General features: G+C 47.1%; 1 protein-coding gene across 3 annotated transcripts; it reads left to right on the forward strand.

The window, feature by feature from the left end:
• The first annotated feature begins 590 nt into the window (after positions 1–590).
• Positions 591–16,950, forward strand: SIRT3 (sirtuin 3). Of its 3 annotated transcripts, XM_082845850.1 has the most exons (7): positions 591–666; positions 5,224–5,409; positions 5,492–5,724; positions 7,404–7,504; positions 13,251–13,412; positions 14,596–14,805; positions 15,357–15,671. In XM_082845850.1, the coding sequence occupies exons 2-7, from the start codon at positions 5,363–5,365 to the stop codon at positions 15,423–15,425; spliced, it is 822 nt and encodes a 273-aa protein (XP_082701976.1). In that variant the 5' UTR covers positions 591–666; positions 5,224–5,362; the 3' UTR covers positions 15,426–15,671. The 3 variants fall into 3 exon arrangements, with proteins under 3 accessions (XP_082701976.1, XP_082701975.1, XP_082701974.1); XM_082845849.1 differs by lacking the exons at positions 591–666; positions 15,357–15,671 and adding an exon at positions 16,378–16,950 and having other exon boundaries at positions 5,268–5,409; XM_082845848.1 differs by lacking the exon at positions 591–666 and having other exon boundaries at positions 5,268–5,409.
• The last annotated feature ends 155 nt before the right edge of the window (positions 16,951–17,105 follow it).

The raw sequence follows: 17,105 nt of genomic DNA on the forward strand, positions 1-17,105 counted from the left end.
ACGGGCGCCTGGGTCGAACCAGCCATCGACTGGCTGTGTGGCCTCGGCCTTTGTGACCCAGTGTTCCCGATTCAAGTGGGATGATAACAATACTACCTTCCTAGTAGTGGCTTTCGAGGACTAAGTATAAATATGATGCCTGTCCATAGAAAGCACTCCCAAAGTGTTAGTTATCATCGCCATCTCAATTGAAAAAAGGTGGGAGCGAGGGTAGAGAAATGCAGGTTCCTGGTTTGGTCTCGGGTACCAGAGGAGGGAGATCATCAGACTAGGAAACCGGCCCCACCTTCCGTCCACCTCCACCTGGGCTGCCGGGGCCGGGAAAGAGAGCGCGAGGCTGTGGTAAGGGCTTGCGGGAGCGGGGCGCTGGGGGACGGGGAAAGAGAGCGCGAGGGTGTGGTAAGGACGCGCTGGGGCGGGGCGAGGGTGCACCGAGAGGGGCGGGGCGCGCTGGAGGTGGGGAAAGAGAGCGCGAGGGTGTGGTAAGGCCTTGCAGGGGAGGGACTTTCGGGGGTGGGGCGTGCTCGGGGGCGGAGCGCGCACGTGACCCCTGGGCGCCTGACGCTGCGGGCTCTGGAGGAACATGGCGCTGTGGGCTTGTTCAGTTGTTCCCGCCCTCAGGCTTTGGGGCCTGGGAGGTGCGCGGCCCTGGACCCGCCGGCCTTGGTTTGTTCCGGGTGACGGCGGCGGCGGGGGTGGCGGGCGGGGCCCAGGGCGGAGACTGACCCGCTCAGGGGAGCGGGGGAGTCAGGCTTCCCCCTGCGTGGTCGGCGGGACGATTGGAGGACCTGAAAATGGCAAGTCCCTGCTCACGCGGCCCTGAAGGGTGTTCCGGAGACACCCATGGCATTGGTTTCTCGTTTCTTCCCGGGGTATTTTGGGCGTGTATAAGCAACATTACTTGTTTATTCTTGACATCCCGCCCCCTTTTTAGTTAGATTCTATTCTGTACCTGTCCTTTTTTATTTAACATGTCTTGGAGTTACTTCCATTCTAAACAAATGTTTTCTGAGCCTTTTATACTAATCTGTAGAATTCCATTATATGGATGTTTCATACTTTAACGAGTCTCTTGTTGAAATGGGTTCTAATCTTTAGTTATTACAGATAATGCTGTTTTGAATAACCTTATTTGTACCTCACTTTTTGGATAAATTTCTAGTAGTGGAACTCCTGCGTCTACATTTTATTGCCCCACATAAAGGTGGTGCAGTTAATACTCCCACCAGCGTATGTTCATACCCCTTCACAGGTTCATACACAATAATTGCACATTTTGAGTTCTTGTCTAGGAACTGAACCTACAAGTGGAAAAATCTTAAGGCCCATAGTTGCTAATCAGAGTAGTTAGGAAACTAACTTAAATGCCCACTAATGGTCAAGTGTTTACGTAAATAATGGTACGTTCATTTAATGCCTTCTTACACAACTACCAAAAATATCGAAGAGTTTCATAAAGAAATACCAAGGAGGAGTCTTTCTTTCATCCAAGAAACTTTTAATTGGACTCATTATCTACCAGACTGTTCTAGATGCTAGGATGGAGCAGGGGTCAGACAAACTGTTGCCTCCATGGAGCTTATTCCAGTTTCAGAATCTGCAGGCAGTTGTGTGGGTGGGGCATGGCTAAACAGTGACCCGGGCCACCAGGTGCTGATCAGGAGACCGCCATCATTCAGTAAACCCTGCTCCCACTCTCCCCACCCGCTGCTGCCACCATCAAGCAGAAGGCTGGAGGGTGCCTGCGAGGAGCAGTCCGTTTGCACAGGCTGTCTGCAAGTTGGAAGTTGTGCCTTTTTAGGGCTCTTATAAGAAATTGTGCCTTGTTGCCGTTTCCCAGGCAGCACCCATGCTTGCCCCTCAGAGCACCCCTACTCCCAGTAATTCTCATTCCATGTAGCATATACTTTAAGTCATTCAGTATGTTCTAGACATTCGGCAAAATTCTGCCGGGTGTTTTTCAGCGACAGACGTTTTACTGATGTAGATGAGAAATACACATCAAGTACCCTGAGTAATACCTTGCATGCAAGTAGGCACTCAACAATGGTAATGACTTCTACAACATGGGTATTTTTTCAACACCAGCAAGCAACTCTCCGCTTTTCCACAGACACCGACGGGGTGTCAAATTTAACTGAATTCTGACTCTGTCAGCCTGGAGATAGCACCAGCTTCCACAGGTTAAGGGCTCAGTCCCACAAGACTGACACCACTTCAGCCGCCAATCCAGGTTCACCTGTCCTTCTGACGAACTGACTGCAAATCGGAGGTTCCCACGACCCCCTCCTCTGGTTGGATTCACTTGCTAGAGCGGCTCACAGAATTCAGGAAACCAGTTTACTTACTAGATCGCGGGTTTATTATAAGGGATATTAAAGGATATGAATGAACAGCCAGATGGAGAGATATGTATATAGGGCGAGGTTTGGAAGGGTTCTCAATACAGGAGCTTCTGTCCCTGTGGAGTTTAGGGCCTGGCACGTGGAAGCTTTCTGGTTCACCAACCTGGCAGCTCTCTGAACCCCCTCCTTTTGGGTTTTCATGGAGGCTCCAACCCTCTAATTGTGGGAGGTCCCCCTGGCAACTATATCCCCATCCTTAGGGGATTTCCAATAGTCACCTCATTAACATAAACTCAGTGTAGTTGTGAGAGGCTTGTTATGAATGACAAGACACCCATTTCACCTTCACAGCTCTGAAGTGATTTTAGGAACTGAGGCCAAAAGGCCAAATATTGTAACGAAAGATGCTCCCGTTGCTCTTAGGAAATTCAGAGAGTTCTGGGACAGAGACCAAAATATATATTTATTATAAATCACAGTATCACAACTTCCCTCTCATTCCTTTTGCATTTCTCATAATAATTTGCATTTAGGAGGAGCTCAGTAAATGTTTGGGTGAGGACCTTAGGTGAATAGATGTTGTTGATGCTGTGTGCAGGGGGGCATTTAATAGCTGTGGTTGGAACCAGAACCTTCTCTTTCCTTCTTAACCATCTGACTGGTTTTCATTGGAAAACCCTCTTTGGAGATTTCATTGACTTTTGCACTCAGAAGAGCTGCCTTCACAGGTGATTTTATGCAAGTCTTTGATGCAGCAGAACTTTCTTCAGAATCTAGGGGCCTCTCTGCAAGAGCCTGGGGAGGAGTGGGGAAGCATTGTTTTCCCTGCTGCATCTATTTCCTGTACTTTCTGCTGGGAGGTTTACAGCTATGGATTTTTTTCAAAAGACTGTAGGAATCGTCTCTGGCTCCCTTGCTTTTAGCTTCGGCAGCTGAGGCTCAGGGTGCTTGAGCGACTTGGTGAGACAGGCAGTGAGCTAGGGCTGTGCCTCTCCTTTTGGTGCCCTCGGCCCTGCCTCCCCTTGCCACGTTCCTCTTTCTCATCACACACCTTTCTGAGGTCTGTTCTTTGGAAAACCAAGATGATGCTTTGTGTGTCAGGAGAGGCATCACAAATGGACTGAGTGGCCAGCAAGCCCCTGAGTTGCACTGTCATTTACCCCAGAGTGGAGTGTGAGAGTGCAGGAAGGGAAGGGGTGACAGGCACCCTAAAGGGAGGAGGGGGAGCCAGCACTGTCACCTTTCAGAGGAGGGCAAAGTGACTTCTCACCGGGTTCATCAGTGGCTTCATGAAGGAGGTGGCCTTGACTCTGGGAGACTTTGGACACGCTGAGGTGGAAAAGGTCTTTTCAGGCAAAGGAGCTGGGTTTAGGGTGTATACGAGAACCAGGAGAGGAGGGGTCTGTGAGAGGGAGTAGCGGGGTTGAAGCCATCACTGGGGCGGGGTGTGTTGTGCTCTGGCTGGCAGAGGGCGTCTGGGCAAACCTCACCAGCCGTGTGTAAGCAGGTGGGTCTGTGCAGATTTTTCAGGAACAAGAGAAAAACCAAAGACAGAGCAAACAAGGGAGTGAGTTAGGGTCGCACTCCTGGAAGATAAGCTCTGGGTTGTCCTGACCTGTATGTAAAGATGTGCTTTTAGCGTGCCTATTTCTTGCTTGTATCACAAATGAGTAAAGTAAATACTCTGTTTCCTGTTTTTATGTCTGTATTCACTTTAGATTTATCAATCATTTGGGGAGGGCTGTCGTTTCAGTTGGTTTAATCTCTTTTCCTGTCAGGGTGGAGGGCGATGTCCTGGAGGCGGGTCATCAGGCCCTTCTCCTGGAGGATGGGTGTGGTAGCTGCCAGCCCTTGGGGTGTGAGGAAGGTGCCCTGTGTGGTGGGGCTGGCCGTCTTGAACTCTGGGTGAGCTGCCAGAGTGATGCCAGGCGGTGATGAAGTTGTGCAGCTCAGGCAGCTGCCAGATGAGGGCCCCGAGAGCAGATCAGTAAACCCAGAAGGCCTTCAGGCCCGCACTCGTCTCTAGCCTGCGCGCCCCCAGTGGCTGCAGACTTGCTTCAGTGGAACGTTTTTCAGGTGTCGCTCCAGGCTCTGTGCTGTCTGTGTTGCCCTCGTCTCCTTCCGGGTGCTTTCCTGGGTTTGGAGTCACTTACTGAGTCCTGATGCCTCTCCGAAGCCTGTGACTTGTTTATTGTGTGTCTTGCTCTTTTTGTGTGTGGAAGAGCACCTCACCCCTGACCGTTAAACTTGTTGAGAGCGTCTCAGCTCCTGGTCTCTGGAGTTTTGCGGGGAGACCCCGAGGTCCAGTCTGCCCACTGCCTTGCCTGGGTTCTGTGACTTGTTTGGCTGCCATGTAACATGAGCAGCCTCCTGAGTAGTTGCGGACGTTGAAGTTTCTGCAGCAGTTTGAATCGCTCACTGTTAGGATATGAATGTTTGTTTTTGGAATGGTCTCTTGAACCCACTTATCATCCTGGTAATATTTGGTGTAAAGTCTGAGATGTTTAACTTTCTTTAAATGTCACTGAGTATTTGTCACGTCCCAGGTATGTTAGGGTGTATGGCTCTGCAGAGAGTATCCCCAGAGACCCCGCAAAGGGATGCCCTTGGCTCTAGCTTGAGCCTTCAGCACTAGCCTTTGATAATAGGAATTGTGAAATGATACTTTCCTTATTTGCACAGTTGCTATTAACCTGAAATACGTCTTGATTTCTGAGTTTGTATTTTATCCATGGTGAGAAAGGTGGTCGTTTGGGGGGCAGGAGGGAAGTGTGCGGTCATTCTCAGTGGTGGGGTTGGGGAGGGGAGACATGGCTCATTCTTGCTAGCATGAACTGGATTATCATCGGTTACGTGACTGCTCTCCTTTTCCTGTCAGTGTTGCAGGTGGAGGAAGGCCCATATCTTTTTCTGCCGGTGCCTCAAGTGTCTCTGGAAGTGGAGGCCACAGTCAGAAGTTTCTCCTGCAGGACATTGCTGAGCTGATTAAAACCAGAGCCTGCCAGAGGGTGGTGGTCATGGTGGGGGCCGGCATCAGCACACCCAGCGGCGTCCCAGACTTCAGGTGCCGTGCAGTCCCCATGCACCTCCCTGGCTGCCTGGGGCTCTCTCCTGAAGGGCTCAGAGCCTCTTGCTTCTCTCTGCAGATCTCCAGGGACCGGATACTACAGCAACCTCCAGCAGTACAAGATCCCCTACCCCGAGGCCATTTTTGAGCTCTCATTTTTCTTTCGCGATCCCAAGCCGTTTTTCACTTTTGCCAAGGAGCTGTACCCTGGGAACTATAGGCCTAATGCCACTCACTACTTCCTGCGACTGCTCCATGACAAGGGGCTGCTTCTGCGGCTCTACACACAGAACATCGATGGGCTTGAGAGAGGTGAGACCTCCGTCCTGTCTCACATCTTCTCACTCCTGTAGGGAAGGCTCAGGTGCCTGTTTCTGGGTAGGGCTGAGGCCCAGTGCTTATTCCCCATCCTTGTGACTGATTTTGAGCCAAAAACTTTTGCCTTTGTCCCCCCCAAAAATGTCCTCTGTGTGTTTAAGTATCACTGTTGGGACCTCATTGGTGGACCCATTTTCTGGGCTGTGAGTTTGGGATAGAACTAAAGTTGACATTGGGAGCTTCTGATCCGTTGATTTCTTTTCTTTTTATATGTATATATTTTAAAATATTTATTTATTTGGCTGCATCAGGTCTTAGTTGTGGCACACAGGATCTTTGTTGCGGTGCGTGGGCTTCTCTCTAGTTGTGGCTCCAGAGCACGTGGCCTCAGTAGTTGCGGTACACAGGCTCTCTAGTCGTGGCACGTGGGCTTAGTTGCCCTGCGGCATGTGGGATATTCGGTCCCCGACCGGGGATCAAACCCATGTCCTCTGCATTGGAAGGCGGATTCTTAACCACTGGACCACAAGTGAAGTCCCCTAATGATTTCTTTTTTAAAGTTTTCATTATGGGATTTTCCGAGCACACAAAAATGAAGAGAAGAATGTAATGAATCCTCATGTCCTCATCACCTCATCATGGCTAGTCCTGTTTAATCTGTGTCCTACCCCACCTCTCTCTCACCCCCAACTATTTTGAAGCAGATCCCTCTCATCATAAATTTAATACATAAATCTAGCAATGGATATCTTTAGAAGATAAAGACTTTTAAAACACAGCCATGATATTGTCACACAGAGAAATCACTCATAATTCCTTAAGTTCATCAAACTCAGTGTGTGGTGATTTCTTGACTGTCTAGGTGGCGGCCACAACCAGTGATTCATGGGTCATACTGTCATACAGACCCCTGGCCGTGCACCCTAGAGAAGCAGTTGCCGGGGCCTCTTCTTACGTGCAGTGACGCTGACAGGTGCTGACAGGCAACTCTCAGCAAGCCAGCGGCAGCTCAGCCAGGCTGTGGGTGTGTTGTGATTCGAAAAATGGAGTTATCTCGACTCCAGGAAAATGTTTCTTTGCTAGAAGGACTCTACAGCTTGGAACCACATAGGCAGCAGTGAATACCCCATGGGGACAGTCTCTCTCCTGGAGTTGCAGCAGGGCAGGCCTTGTGGGAAGGCGGGAGTGTGTGGCTGTGAGCTTCGGCGTATGTACAGTGAGGACAGTGGGAAACCACTGCAGCTAGGACCAGGTCTGTGTACCTACAGTCTTCCAGAGCTGACGGTGATAACAAAAACTTCATGATAAGTTACCTTTTGTCTGTTTTTCTACAGGTTTTTGGAAATGTATTTATAATATTTTCTCCCTTTTACTAGGTGTCTGTAGCATAGAAAATGTTTTTCTTAGTATTGGGTGTACTTTTATCTGGACTTAAATGTTTTTTCTACTGTGTTTTCACAGGCTTTGTTTTAACTGTGATTCGGCTCCATGTTGGAGCCTCACCCCTGAGGTTATTCTGATCAGTGGGTGTCGTTTGTAGGTGACAGAGGCGGGGCCGTCGGGCTTCCACCAAGGGCGGTGACTCCTGGAGGGCCTGCTCAGCCCAGAGGTTACACTAAGGGGCTTCCGCCCAAGCTGGGGGCAGCAGCACTTAGCTTTGGTTTGAATTTCAGCGTCTGGCATCCCTGCCTCAAAGCTCGTTGAAGCTCATGGATCCTTTGCCTCTGCCACCTGCACCGTCTGCCGAAGACCCTTCCCAGGGGAAGACTTTTGGGTGAGTTGTCACACTGACAGTTCTCTCCCTTCTGCCTTTCTCACTGGGAGTAAGCTGGAGAAGCGGTGTTGCATAAGCATCATGTCGGAAGGACAACAGAACAGTAATACTAGGAAAATATTTTTAATATGTACTTGTAAAAAATTAAGGCAATACAAACAACAAGGATTTACGGTATAGCATAGGGAACTATACATTCAATAGCTTTAATAACCTATAAGGGAAAAGAATAAAAAAAGAATATGTATACATACATATATATACACATGTATAACCGAATCCCTTTGCTGTACACCTGAAACTAACACAATATCGTAAACCAGCTGTACTTCAGTTTTTTAAAAATGTGCAAGTCCTAACTCCCAGTACCTGTAAATATAAACTTATTGGGCCATAGGATCTTTTCAGATTAAAAAAAAAATAAGGCAATAGAGAAATATATAGGGAAAAATGAATCTGCCTTCATCCAGTTCCTGTAGCCCACTTTTAACAGTTTGGTGTATAATGTTCCAGGCCTTAAAAAAAGAAAGATATGTATATACAAACATACATGCACATTTCTGGGTACTTACACCCACACACAGTTACAATTTTTTTTCATTAATGGGATCATTAAGATTAATGTGCAACATGCTTTGTCACTGAGCAAAATTTCATGGATATTTTGTGTCAATAGCTACAGCTCTACTTACTGTTTTTAGTAACTATAAAGCATTCCATTTAGCAATTCACCTGTTGTGGGATATATTATGATGTTTGTGATTTTTACTATTAAAAATAATACAGTAATGATACCCATGTTTACACCTCTGTGTACTTCTGGGAATATTTGGGAATAGAATTTTTTTTTTTTTAATTTTATTGCAGTATAGTTGATTCACAATGTTGTGTTTAATTTCTGCTGTACAGCAGAGTGACCAGCTATACATATATATATTCTTTTTCACATTCTTTTCCATTATGGTTTATCACAGGATATTGAATATAGTTCCCTGTGCTATACTGTAGGCCCTTGTAGTTTATCCATCCTATATATAATAGTTTGCATTTGCTAATCCCACACTCCCAATCCATCCCTCCCACACCTCCCTACCCCTTGGCAACCACAAGTCTGTTCTCTTTCTCTGTGAGTCTGTTTCTGTTTCGTAGATATATTCATTTGTGTGGTATTTTAGATTCCACGTATAAGTGATATCCTATGATATTTGTCTTTCTCTTTCTGACTTACTTTGCTTAGTATGATAATCTCTAGGTCCATCCATGTGGCTGCAAATGGCATTATTTCAGTCTTTTAAATGGATGAGTAATATTCCATTGTATATATCTATATACACCACATCTTTATCCTAGAATGGGTTTTTTTTTTTTTTTTTTTGCGGTACGCGGGCCTCTCACTGTTGTGGCCTCTCCCATTGCGGAGCACAGGCTCCGGACACGCAGGCTCAGCAGCCATGGCTTACAGGCCCAGCCGCTCCGCGGCATGTGGGATCTTCCCGGACCGGGCCACGAACCTGTGTCCCCTGCATCGGCAGGCGGACTCTCAACCACTGCGCCACCAGGGAAGCCCTGTTTGTAGATTTTTTCATGATGGCCATTCTGACTAGTGTGAGGTGATACCTCCTTGTAGTTTTGATTTGCACTTCTCTCATAATTAGTGATGTTGAGCATCTTTTCACGTGCCTCTTGGCCATCTGTATGTCTTCTTTGGAGAAATGTATATTTAGGTTAGGTCTTCGGCCCATTTTTGGATTGGGTTGTTTGTTTTTTTGATATTGAGTTGCATGAGCTCTTTGTATATTTTGGAGATTAATCCTTTGTCCGTTGATTCATTTGCAAATATTCTCTTCAATTCTGAGGGTTGTCTTTTCATCTTGTTTATGGTTTCCTTTGCTGTGCAAAAGCTTTTAAGTTTCATTAGGTCCCATTTGTTTATTTTTGTTTTTGTTTCCATTACTCTAGGAGGTGGGTCAAAAAAGATCTTGCTGTGATTTATGTCAAAGAGTGTTCTTCCTATGTTGTCCTCTAAGAGTATTATAGTGTCCGGTCTTACATTTAGGTCTTTAATCCATTTTGAGTTTATTTATTTATTTATATACAGTTGGTTTTTTTTAATAGTTTTTTTTTTTTTTAGATGTTGGGGTAGGAGTTTATTAATTATTTATTTTTGCTGCGTTGGGTCTTCGTTTCTGTGTGAAGGCTTTCTCTAGTTGTGGCAAGTGGGGGTCACTCTTCATCGCGGTACGCGGGCCTCTCACTACAGCGGCCTCTCTTGTTGCGGAGCACAGGCTCCAGACACGCAGGCTCAGTAGTTGTGGCTCACGGGCCTAGTTGCTCCGTGGCATATGGGATCCTCCCAGACCAGGGCTCGAACCCGTGTCCCCTGCATTGGCAGGCAGATTCTCAACCACTGCGCCACCAGGGAAGCCCCATGAGTTTATTTTTGTGTATGGTGTTAGGGAGTGTTCTAATTTCATTCTTTTACATGTAGCTGTCCAGTTTTCCCAGCACCGCTTATTGAAGAGACTGTCTTTTCTGTGTTGTATATCCTTGCGGAAGGTGGATTCTTAACCACTGGACCACTGGGGAAGTCCCTAGAATGGGTTTTTTAAAGTAGAGTAAGATAGAGTGGAAAATCTTAAATAAAGATGAAATTCTGAAATATCAACATGGCACAGGATCCTGTCTTTTATTTTTTATTGAGGTGAAATTCACATAGCATAAAATTAACCATTTTAAAGTGTACCGTCTATTGGTATTTAGTACATTCACTGTGTTGTGCAACCGCCACCTCTATCTAATTCCAAAATATTTTCATCACCCCAAAGGAAAACCCTGTATCCACTAATCAGTCAACCCTATTCCCTTCCTGCCCCCAACCCCTAGCAACCACTGATTTTTAAAAAAATTCTATTGGAGTGTAGTTGATTTACAGTGTTGTGTTAGTTTCAGGTGTACAGCAAAGTGATTCAGTTATACGTATACATATATTCATTCTTTTTCAGATTCTTTTCCCGTATAGGTTATTACAGAATATTGAGTAGAGTTTCCTGTGTTATACAGTAGGTCCTTGTTGGTATATAGTAGTGTGTATATGTTAATCCCAGGCTCCTAATTTATCCCTCCCTACCACGTTTCCCCTTTGGTAACCATAAGTTTGTTTTTGAAATCTGTGAGTCTGTTTCTGTTTTGTAAATAAGTTCATTTGTATCATTAAAAAAAATTAGATTCCACATATGAGTGATATCATATATATGTCTTTCTCTGTCTGACTTCCTTCACTTAGTATGGTAATCTCTAGGTCCATCCATGTTGCTGCAAATGGCATTATTTTGTTATTTTTTATGGCTGAGTAATATTCCATTGTGTATATGTACTACATCTGCTTTATCCATTCCTCTGTTGATGGACATTTAGGTTGGCAATCACAGATCTTTTTGTTGTCTCCATAGTTTTGCCCTTTCCAGAATGTCATAGAGTTGGAATCATACAATATGCAGCCTTTTCTCACTGGCTTCTTTCACTTAGCATTATGTATTTAAGGTTCCTCCATGTCTTTTCATGGCCTGATAAGCACTTTTTTTTTTTTTAGGCTAATATTCCATTTGCTGGATGTAACACAGTTTGTTTATCCATTCACCTACTAAAGGACATCTTGATTGCTTTGGCAATTATGAATAAAGTTGCTATAAACATCCATGTGCAGGTTTTTATGTGGACATAAGTTCCTCTGGGTAAATACCAAGGAGCGTGATTGCTGAATGCTATGGTAAGACTGTGTTTAGTTTGTGTCTTCCCAAGGGGCTGCCCCATTTTGCATTCCCAGCGGCAGTGAATGTGAGTTCCTGTTGCTCCACATCCTCATAAGCACTTGGTGTTGTCAGTGTTCTGATTCTGGCCGTTCTTAATAGGTGTGTAGTGGAATATCATTGTTTAATTTGCAATTTCCTAGTGGCATATGATGTTGAACTTGTTTCATATGCTCATTTACCATCTGTATATCTTCTCTGGTGAGGTCTTGGGCTCAGTTTTTAACTGGGTTGCCCATTTTCTTATTGTTCTTTATCAGATGTGTCTTTTGCATATTTTCTCCCCGTCTGTGACTTGTCGTCTCATCCTCTTACTGTCTTTCACGGAGGAGAAGTCTTTAATTTTAATGAAGCCTGACTTACCATATTTTTCTTTCATCGATCATCTTCTTCCAGATTGTGTTGGCTATTCTGAGTCTTTTGCTTTCCATATCAACTTTAGAATCAGTCTGTTGCTATCTATTCTCTGCATATTTTAAAAAACTTTTCTCTTTGGAGTTTTGCACTTTACTATGGTTTGTCTCCGTATGGATTTCCTTTTGTTTATTCTGCTTAAAAATTGTAGAGCTTTCTGAATCTGAGGTTTGATATCTTTCATTTTTGCTGAAAAATCTTCAGTCATGATCCCTTCAGACAGTGACTGCCCCACCATGTCGTGTCCTCTCTGTGTGGACCTTGGGTGAAACACCTCTGAGACTGGTTCACACTGTCCGCAGCCCTTGGCGGCTCTTTTCTACACCCATCCTGCTCCTCTTTGTGCTGCATTCTGAGTTCTCCTGATCTACTTTCCAGTTTATCAATATTCTGTTCTGTCACAGAGGATAAAGCCCTTCCACTGAGCTTTAATTTTCGATACTCTACTTTTTATTACTGGAAGTTCTATCTGGTTCTTTCTCAAATCCACGACATTATTTTGTATAGCTTTCTATCTCCAACAGATATTTCAAGCCTGTCTTTTTAAAAATTCACCCATAATGTAGTTTCTAATCTGTGTCTGCGAATATCTGAAGTCGCTGACCAGCCCATCTCTTTTGTCTGTTGTTTCTGCTGCTCCTTACTGGGTTCTGCCTGCAAAAACAAATCCCATTAGCTGTAAAGGTTTGTCTTAGAAGCCAGGTGTCTTTTTCCTTAGTTTCCTCCTCTAATGTCTAGCCCAAGCATGAATCCAAGTGTAGCAGGATATAATAATAGCTTACATCTGCTTCACCTTGGCCTGCAAGGAGGAAGTCTGTGGAAAATGTTGTGACTCATAACTCCAGCCAGTGAGTTGAAGCCGACCTGAATGTCTTCAGGGCTAAGGTGACGATGTCAGGATCACTTCAGCTAAAATCAGGGACAAATTGAATAATGCCTGTTGTTGGCCAAATGCCTACAGAGTACTTCTGAGGACTATATAATCAGTACAGTTGACCTTTGAACACGGGTTTGAACTGTGTGGGTCCACTCATATGTGGATTTTTTTCAATAAATGTGTACTCCAGGACTACTTGATCCATGGTTGGTTGAACCACAGATACAGAGGAACCATCTGTACAGAGGGTTAACTAACGCTAAGTTCTGTATAGATTTTCATTTGTGCGGAGGGTTGGTGCCCCTGACCCCTGTATTGTTCCAAGTTCAGCTGTGTTTCCTCAGCACCTGCATATCTCTGATAAGCACCCCAGGTGCAGAGCGTAGTGTTCAATGCGTTGGATATCGTATGGTGTCCATGATCTGCTTTCAAATACTGCAAGCTCCCCAAATTCTGGGGTGCTATATGAAACTGGCAGAGTGTCAGTAATTGCTGAAGCTGGGTTCATTATAGACAGGGGCTTCACTGTACTACTGTCTCAGCTGTGGAACGCTTGACAGTTTCTCAATAAGAAGCTGGTTTTGCCTTTTCCGTTTACAGTGTGTTGTGACAGCTTCCTCGGGCCCCCTTTCTCTCTGTGTCACCCCAGGCTGACGTGATGGTGGACACGGTCCCACGCTGCCCGGTCTGCACTGGCGTTGTGAAGCCCGACATCGTATTCTTTGGGGAGATGCTGCCCCACAGGTTCCTGCTGCATCTGGCTGACTTCCCCATGGCAGACCTGCTGCTCATCCTTGGGACCTCTCTGGAGGTTTGTCAGCAGGCCTTGCGGTGCACAGACATGTGGGGAGGAGGCTGGCGGGACGAGGCAGAGGAGGTGGGGCTGGTGGGACAGACGCTCTGGGGCCACACCTCTGGAAGATGAGTGGATTCAACATGCGAGGAGGCAGACGTGTTCCAGGCCTAGAATGGGGAGCAGGGAGGATGCTCAGCGTTGGAGGTATCCAGAGTGCAGGTGGGCACAGTGCGCAAGGGGAAGGGGTGTGGGAGACGTGAGGCGGGAGCAGGTCTCCCAGGTCGTATCACAGAGACCGACCTTGTGTAGAGGCAGTGAAACCAGGGATGTAGCTGGTCATCCTCGGGATCAGAGAGACTTGGGGACAGGGACTGAAGTGAGCAGATGTCCAGGAGGCTGAGCACAGTCAGACTGCGGGGCTATGAGAGACGGCAGAGAGGGAACGGCTGGACTCGGAGCCTGGCGTCACTTTGAGGACCGAAGAGAGAGGTGTCTGTCTCTTCGTGGGGGTCAGGGCCTTTGCTGGGGAGGGGGAATCTGGATCAGGGATGCTGAGTGCAGTCCTGCACACGTGTGTTTGAGGTGCCTGGGAGATGCCTCCGGATTTGAAGCTCAGGAGACTTCTAAAGGACGTGATGAGACCCTGAAATGGGCTGCGCCTGATTGGATGCAGGCACCAAGGGGCAGAGGGGCCAGAAAGACCTGTGCCTGGGGCCCCAGCCAGTCAGAGGCCCAGAGCTGTGTGTTTCTTCAGTGAACCTGCCTGCTGTGTGCCAGGCCCTGTTGCAGTATGTGTGTCAGGACCCCCTCAGTGGTGGCCCCTCTGTGAGGGGCCGGGCCCTTGCTCTCAGGGAGCGAGACCAGATAGACGAGCTGTCATGTCACTGGTGAGTGTGGATGAGGAGGGCAGGTAAGGTGGTGTGCATGAACTTTAGCAGGGAGACCCACAGGACCCAGGAGATGTCGGAAGAGAAAGGGGGCGTGGATGAGAGGCAGGCTGGGGTGGGGGAACAAGGGCATCGAGACCCAGCAGTGGGAGTGCTACTGAAGAAATGAAACAGATGCTGGGTTTTCTCCATATCCAAGGTCTCACTGTCAGTCTGTGCTGTCCCTCCGAGGCTGCAGGGGCTGTGGCAGAAAGGTCCCGAGGGCTTGGGAGGGCGGGCACTGTGCTCCTCACGTTTGGGCAATTTTTCAGGTGGAACCTTTCGCCAGCTTGTCTGAGGCCGTGAGGAGCTCGGTGCCCCGACTGCTCATCAACCGGGACTTGGTGGGGTCCTTGGCTAGGCATCCTCGGGGCAGGGATGTGGTCCAGCTGGGGGACGTGGTTCACGGTGTGAAAAGGCTGGTGGAGCTTCTGGGCTGGACGGAGGAGATGCGGGACCTCATCCAGCGGGAAACTGGAAAGGTAGGGACTGCTGAGAGTCACGGGAGGGGCCATCTCTTCTACTCTGGGGTCTGGTCAACCTGGAGTGGCGCCCTCTTTGGCTAAAACAGTAACAGTAATAGGTAATATTGCTGTTAACCCTGTACCAGGCACTGTTTGGCGCCATCTATGTGCTTATGAATCGGGTGCTGTGATTCTTAATACCTCTGTTTAGAGATGAAGAAACTGATGCTTCGTTCCTGCTGAGTGGCAGAGTGGAGATGAGGGTCTAGGCAGACAGGGCTGTCGTTCTGCAGTCGTCACACTTCAGCTGTCTTTGTACCCTAAACTGAAGGAGCACTCCAGGATAAGATGTGATTCTGAAGTTCTCTGAACCTGTGTGGGATGATGCTTTTAGGAGATAATCAGAGTGAGAGGAGTTGACGTATCATCTGCTGAGCGTAGAAAGTCAGAGAGCCTTGATCTCTCTAGATGTCAAACCTCCTATAAACAAGTGAGGTTACAGAAGATGCAGTTTCCCATGAGAATCAGTTAGCACGTGTAGCCTTGATGTGAGGGGTTCTTTTCTACAGGGGGCAGCATTAAGCATTTTAAGTCCAGTTGTCTCAAAGAGGATTATTTATGATGACAGCCAGGTTTAACACTGCTGGAAGTGGACTTCACTAGAATGCTGTAAGTTATATTCTTGCCATCTCGGGAAACCTCTCACCTTCTAGCTGTGGCTGCTTCAGGACTCAGGGCCATGAGTCAGCCCTTTCCTCTCACCTCCACTGGCAAAAGCCCCCAGCCTCTGGCTACAGCCTGATTTCTTACCAATTTGAACCAAAGCAAGAAGAATATGAGGCTTTTTAAAGATATAAGACTTTGCAGTTATATTGTTTTCATGATATTAGACATCATTGCCTTTCAATCCAGAGTTTGGTTCTTAGGGATAAGATGTAGGACGGTGCCATTTCTCATCTCATTATATGGAGGAAATAAAGACCATCAAATGTTAAAGTCACGTTGCTGGGTCGCTTAATGGAAGCAGAGTCCGGCTAATACGGATGCTTACACTTTACACCTCGAGAGGAACCGTAGCAGATGCCTTGCTCACAGGGGAGTAGAGATCTTGGTCAGATCCGCCTGGCAGCTTACACAGGAGCCTTGGGTGGCTGACTTCCTACTTCCATATAACAGCAAGACAAAGTCAAGTAGCCTCTATAGACGTTTAGAATTATAGTCCTATAGGATTTGACCTGTGCTATTTTCTAGTTCCACAGAAATTTGTGTAAAGTTACGATTTTAGGGGTTTACTTATTTTAAAAGAGTTGCTGTCCAAGAATAAACACTAAGGGATGAGCTGAAGTCTAAGTTGGATTACTTTTCCAAACAGTGAACGTACTTGAGTACATCTCGACTGGTTACTTAAGCGAAGCCCTCCATTTAGCCGCCCAGTTTTGCCCAGCCCTGCTGGCATCGTCTTAACTTGGTTGAACAGCAGCATTTGCGGACAGAAAAGCTTCCGTTTTAGGAAATAATTCAATTCCAGGCCCTGAGATGTGCCCAGGTATGTTTTCAGATAACCAGTTTCCTCTCTCCTTTGTGCTCCAGCTTGATGGTTGGGACAAATTAGGAGAGTGAGGGCTGCTCCTCACGCCAGAAAGGGCTACACGGGAGCCACTGCCCACTTCTGACGAGCCCTCTGCCTGAAGAACAGCTCGGGCACGCTTACAAATTTTGGCTGAACCAGAACATGCGACCTGAGGCTGCCCCTGGAGTGTCTTCCCAGGTCATGAGTCTGTGCACTCGGGGCCACCCCAGCCACAGATGTGCAGGAGCTGCCTGGCCTGACTTTCTGCTGAAGCTCTTAATGCCACAAGCGTTCTTCTGATGGTCAACCTCTTGGACTCAGACAACCTGGAACCCCAGACTGGACTCCATCTGAAGGGCAGGTTTAGCATCTGTCCACTTGGGTCGAGCAGCCCCAGTCACACCCCAAGTGTGGGCCTGGGTCCCAGGTAATGCACTAGGGTTTTCTAGCGCGGTGGCCTCTTTAGTAGGTTTATTTTTAGAGATTGTCCTTCATTTCTGGCATGAAGTAAAGTAATAGAGAAACTGGGCATCCCTTCATTTTTGTCTCCTGAAAGGGAAGATGAACGTGGCAAGGGGAGCTTGGGGGTGTGTGCGTGTCTCTCCTCTACTGAAACAACCCGAGGACTGAGAACATTTGTCCCTGATTCATCTCGGAGATGGGCATAGTGCCCTCTTCCAGCTCAAGTCCACGGGACTTTCAGAGCACCCAGCACCCCTCATGAAGGTCATCCCATCCTGTTCACTCG

Source organism: Leucopleurus acutus, assembly GCF_964270905.1.
Source record: "Leucopleurus acutus genome assembly, chromosome: 8".
NCBI lineage: Eukaryota > Metazoa > Chordata > Mammalia > Artiodactyla > Delphinidae > Leucopleurus > Leucopleurus acutus.

Excerpts from the sequence above, each read along its gene's own strand:
- SIRT3 (XM_082845850.1), top strand. The coding sequence starts at position 5,363 with ATGGTGGGGGCCGGCATCAGCACACCCAGCGGCGTCCCAGACTTCAG. Across the intron at positions 13,413-14,595 it reads TCCTTGGGACCTCTCTGGAG|GTGGAACCTTTCGCCAGCTT; the intron begins GTTTGTCAGCAG and ends GCAATTTTTCAG. Across the intron at positions 14,806-15,356 it reads TCCAGCGGGAAACTGGAAAG|GGGGCAGCATTAAGCATTTT; the intron begins GTAGGGACTGCT and ends TCTTTTCTACAG.